This window comes from Haliotis cracherodii, unplaced genomic scaffold (genome assembly GCF_022045235.1).
Source record: "Haliotis cracherodii isolate W230 unplaced genomic scaffold, xgHalCrac1.p SCAF_8, whole genome shotgun sequence".
Classification (NCBI taxonomy): domain Eukaryota; kingdom Metazoa; phylum Mollusca; class Gastropoda; order Lepetellida; family Haliotidae; genus Haliotis; species Haliotis cracherodii.
In genome coordinates, this window is record NW_027266341.1 from 6,980,348 (window position 1) to 6,986,031 (window position 5,684).

Consider the following 5,684-nt stretch of genomic DNA (forward strand, 5'->3'; position numbering starts at 1 on the left):
TCAGGCTATTTGCGTATACACGTGTTTCAGTTTGTCATCACATGCTATGTCACTGTCAAGGTCGAACGAATTCCCGGAAGCAAGTGCCCGATTTCATATAAAATGAAAACACTTATTCTGAAACGGAAAGAGATTAACAAATGCAGCAAGCAGTCACCTTTATGTACCGGTCCGGTTAACGTGCCATCACATATCCTTAGTTGAATACAAGCATCTCAATAAAAAACATTTCTTAAACAGATTTGTGCATATTTTCAAGTTGATGAGATCTTTCTTTTCGTTCATGTTAATTTCGTTCGCATCATTTACACTCAACCGGTTTCATTCACCAGCGGGAGGGAAACTCGATGCGTAGGCCCAGTCAAATTTTCATGTCACACCGTTATGATTTGATTCAACATACTGAAGTTATCAGACATTAACTTTTATTTCAGTTTGGCGGTGTAATCAAGTGGCATCTATCCCGGTATGAACATGCTCAACCAAGCAGCCGTAGAGGCTTTATGCTCTGGAACGTATCTCGAAAATTATTTGGAAACGATGGAGAATCTGCCCAACGATTTACAACGAAGTGTTTCCCAACTTCGAGAGTTAGATATTCAGTGTAGAGGTAAGAATTAATTCATTTCAAATTCCTTAGTTTACACCGAAACCGATTGTATATAAGTCTGATGTGTAGGGTCTCATGGATGGTGTTAGTTTGAAAACCAAACGTGACAAATGTTGAACCGTTTGTTTGTGTCACCCGAATTTGTACCCCGTGATAAAAGATCCGGTGTAATGTTTGGCAGTGTGTCCCTATCATGGATATATATTTTGGTTGATATTTTTTGTCGTCTTTCATTAACGATGTATTGTTAAACTGACCTTGGTAGGAAGATGTGTTCTATTGTCTTAATTTGATTTTGATATTTGCTAATGCAAATGACAATATATATTTAGATAGTGACTTTTTCATGCAAAAATAACATGGTGCCAACTGTCCTACATTCACAGTGATGACACATGTTCCATGTACACCAAGTTATGACTAATTATAAGTGATTAAATCACATGATTAATGAATACAATGTAATTTGACTGATTAAGTTCTCATGAACCAGAGATCTTGTTTCTTGAGAGCTTTATACCAGTGAAGATCCGGGTTAGAATAGGTCTTTAGCAACCAATGCTTGTCATAAGAGGCGACTATGCTTGTCATAAGTGGGATCGGGTGGTCAGGTTCCCTAACTTGGTTGATGCATGTCATCCTATCCCAATTGATTAGATCAATCCTTATGATATCAATCACTGGATTGTCTGTTCCGTACTCGAGTATTTACAGACCGCCGTCATATAGCTGGACTATTGCTGAGTGTTGCGTTAAACAACGAACTAACTTTTGAGCTTTGACACTGTTAGTGTTATGTTGTAATTTGTTGAATATTTGTTTATTTAATACTTTCATCCTCATAATCATGATAATGTTCACAAAACGTGTTAGTGTGTTAAGCATGTTTTATAAATTGTAATTTTGTCCAATGAGCCATGTTAGCATGATAAGATAATTATGCATGATTTTCTGTCTAATCACTTAGGCAGTTTGATGTGCAAATGAACATGGTAAATTAGAACATGTACAACAGGATAGTTTGCATATTTTAAATCACATCCCTACATTCATACATAAAAACAGCTTTTTGTGTCATGTTAAATTTTTTTTCAAAATTGGGATTTTTCAAAGTTTTTATTTTTGTACATTCAGGTGTATTTTAAAATGTCATTTTAACATTGCATTTTATGCAATAATGTAAAACAAAGTATTACAGCCCTTTAATACCTACTGGGGACATATAAGTCACCTCAACCAAGCCATCGACCCGTGAAGATTCGGGGTAGAATAGGTCTTCAGCAACCCATGCTTGCCGTAAAAGGTGACTATGCTTGTGGTAAAAGGCGAGTGATGGGATTGGTTGGTCAGACTCACTGACTAAGTTGATGCATGTCATCGATCCCAATTGTGTGGATCGATGCTCATGATATCAATCACTGGATTGTTTGATCCAGGTTTGATTATTTACAGACCGCTGTCATATAGCTGGAATATTGCTGAGAGCGGCGTTAAACAACAAACAAACAACCAAACCATCACTTTAGTTATAACAGTATTAACATGATTTGGGAAATATTGAATTCCAATTTGGGATTTAGTACTGACTTTTCCAGCAGATTTGGGATGGAACGATTATGTTATCCTCTAAACAGGTCTAGAAAAGTCCCTGACGACTGACCATGTGGCTTTGGTTCTTGTAGGTTGAGGGGGCACTGGTGGCCCAGTCGTCTAAGGCACCGCGATTCGCTGTGCAGAGTTGTGTACCTTGGGCACACCAGAAACCTATGATTGTGGGTTCGAATCCCGGTTCGCCCCGATTATATTTCTAGGTTTGTCAGCACCATACCCGTGCTCGTGGGACCTGCATCACTTCGGGCTTTCCTCCCACATTAAGCTGACACGCCGTGATATAACTGGAATACTGTTAAAAGCGGCGTTAAACCCAACTCACTCACTCACTCATGTAGGTTGAATATTAAACAAAGAGAATTAAAGACTGAAGTCTTGTCTCGTAGAAGCTAATAAGTAATATTCTTGTGATATTTAACTATTTCCTTCATCAATTCATGGCCTGGTTTCCTGTATGTGATGACTCGTGTATATTGCAGACATTATGCAAGACATGGACTATCAGCAGGAGGTGTATAAGCAACAAGGCCCCATGAAGAAGAAAGCATTTTTTGCCATCCAGCGAGCTCTGATTCGATGCCAGGAGATCGGAGACGAGAAACTTGTCTTGCTGTCTGTTATTATTGACTTCATTGAGAATCGAGCCAGACAGCTGGAACAAGACAGAGAGAATCTGGGTGAGCTATGCTCCATTAATCCTTCTGTATACAGACCAAATTTCTATTTCTGGACTGAAAATTACCAGGGTTTATTTTGTCAGTCAGTAGTCAGAAAAATTTAGGGTCTTTACTATTTTTTAAAACACTATCAAGTTGGATCGAAAATGCGAAATCGTCTCTATGCAAATGTGGATCATGAGTCTGTCGGCAGCGAAACGTGGACAACTGGTTCTGTTCTCCCTTCTTTAATGCAATTCATTGTCAACTGGTTTTCTGGTGTTGTTAGATCTAGCTTTATACAAATGTTTTTAGCATCAATAGCATCATTTCACTCTAAACAGTGTACCCCATCAGAACCCTCAATTATTAATCTCCTGTATACAGACCAAATTTCTATTTCTAAACTGAAAATGACCAGGGTTTTGTAAAGAGGTAAATTTTTAAAAACTGACGTACCTGAATAGGCTGAAATTGGAAACATATTTTTGGGGGTCCTTACCAATGTGATGACTTTGTTTCAATATCAGCATAAGTTCAGTAGTGTTGCTTATCAATGACATGTTCAAAAGACAGTCTCTATGGTGTATTGGATAGAGCATTTCCCTAGTCAGCAGAATGTCAGTTTCTATCAACATCCCCATCGTAACAGAGGACCTTTCTAGGTGGTACGTGTTGTTTCCCTCCCTGGCACTCTGCATTATGGGTAGGCTGTGTGTCATCCATGTTAAACTCAGTGGGCTAGCACTATAAAACCAGTATTGGTCCAGCTACATAAGTGCAAGTATCTTTAATGCGATGGTAACCCTAGTAGTGGGACGATACCCAGAAGCATTGGCGGATCGTAATTTTTTACCACTTGATACAAGTATCGATCACAATCGGACAGTAAGTAAAACAATATCGATTCTGACCTTAAATGTTTGTTTTAATAACTGTTACCACGGTTACACCAAGCACTAATTAGTAGTGAAAACGTAAGTATTTTCATCCACTGCGCCATATTTGACACTGCCAACTGTAAATCGAGAGTGTGCCAGTGCTATTGAACCCCATTTCACCTCACCTAGTAAACCAAACAATTTTGCTTGCTGCAGATCCTGGCTCCACAAAGGAGCCGGAGCCGGTGAAGGATCCACCCAAGAAGGAAGCAAAAGCAGTGGACTCAGAGCGGTCCGAAAAACCGGTTGCTAAGAGACAACGACGACAGAAGAATCATGATGTCAGTCAAGAAGATGTTAAGGTACATTCTGTCTCTCTTACTAACGGGATCGGGTGGTCTGGCTCGCTGACTTGGTTGATGATCATGATAATAATCACTGGATTGTCTGGTCCTGACTCGATTATTTAAAGACCGCCGTCATATAGCTGGAATATTGCTGAGTGCGGCGTTAAACAACAAACAAACAAAATGATTGTGTGGCACTGTGCAGTTAGCCTCTTGTCAAATTTAGGAAAGTAAAGTTTAGGAAAGTTAACACCAAAATTCATGTGATTGCCAGTCCCTTTAGCATGTATAGACTGGCCAATAAAGTATCATATAAATCTTCGTTGTTGAACAAAACATGGGCGATATTCAAATAAGTATGTTTTTCGAACAAAGTCAGCTTGTCTGTTATCTTCAGGGTTTCCCTTTGTCTATTTTTAGTGCAAGGAAATAAAATTTCTCTTTGCTTCGAGGTTATATATATATTTGTAGCGACTTAGTCTTGAAATATCAAACAAAAGAAAAGGAAATTGTGTCTTGACTTTGTGTGAATGATGTGTAGATCTAACTAAGTTACTTCAGCAATGACATTATTGCATTGAACATGATGTTGAAAGAATTAAAACCACATAATTTACATGTGTTTTTTTAATTGCTGAAAGTTGGGACTGACAAAAATTAGGGGGGATTGGTAATTTTTAGAGTTACGAGTCCACCAGGACTGACAGTTTCAAAAGCCAGCTGAAACACTGAGTTTCCAGGAATATATGACTGACAGCGGTCTGTTAATAATTGAGTCTGGACCAGATAATCCAGTGATTATCCGGTGATTATGAGCATCAACAAAGTCAGCGAACCTGACCACCCGATCCTGTTAGTCGCCTCTTACGACAAGCATAATCGCCTTTTACAGCAAGCATGGGTTGTTGAAGACCTATTCTACCCCAGATCTACACAGGTCTAACAGTTTGTAATCAGGGCATGTAGACTTCTACTAATCAAGATGTCGCCATGATGTACTCAATGATGAGTTTGTCCTTTGTCATTTTATAAGTGAATGCAACAAAAATTCCAGCACTTGAGACTCCTCCTGTAGTATTTTAATTTCAGTACCCCTTAAATCCATTGTTCCTAATGTCAATCTTGCTATTTTCAGGAGGAGAAAGAAAAGGTTCCGAAAAAGAAAAAGAAGAGAAAAGTGAAGAAAGAACGAGAAGACTCCCCCGTCGACCCCCCCATTGACCCTGACGAGCCCACATACTGTTTATGCAGCCAAGTCTCATATGGCGAGATGATAGGATGTGACAATGACAAGTGTGTGATCGAGTGGTTTCATTTTAACTGTGTCGGACTTACCACAAAGCCAAAAGGAAAATGGTATTGCCCTAAATGTCGGGGAGACAAACCTACAGTAAAACGGCCTGACAAGTAGAAGACGTGAACTCATCTCGGTGCTACACGAAGACGAGTCTTGTACAAGGGCCTGTTGTCATGTCATTTCCGCAAAGAAATTTGTACCTGTATCGTACATTTGTTATGAGTGTGTGCTGTTGATGACTGACCATGTTTACAAGGAATAAATGGGATTCCCGGTATCAAA

The 5,684-nt window shown here is 39.2% G+C and overlaps 1 protein-coding gene across 1 annotated transcript; it reads left to right on the forward strand.

The window, feature by feature from the left end:
• The first annotated feature begins 332 nt into the window (after positions 1-332).
• LOC139449957 (inhibitor of growth protein 1-like) lies at positions 333-5,684 on the forward strand. The gene is made up of 4 exons (XM_071231570.1): positions 333-610; positions 2,701-2,898; positions 3,975-4,120; positions 5,241-5,684. The coding sequence occupies exons 1-4, from the start codon at positions 469-471 to the stop codon at positions 5,514-5,516; spliced, it is 762 nt and encodes a 253-aa protein (XP_071087671.1). The 5' UTR covers positions 333-468; the 3' UTR covers positions 5,517-5,684.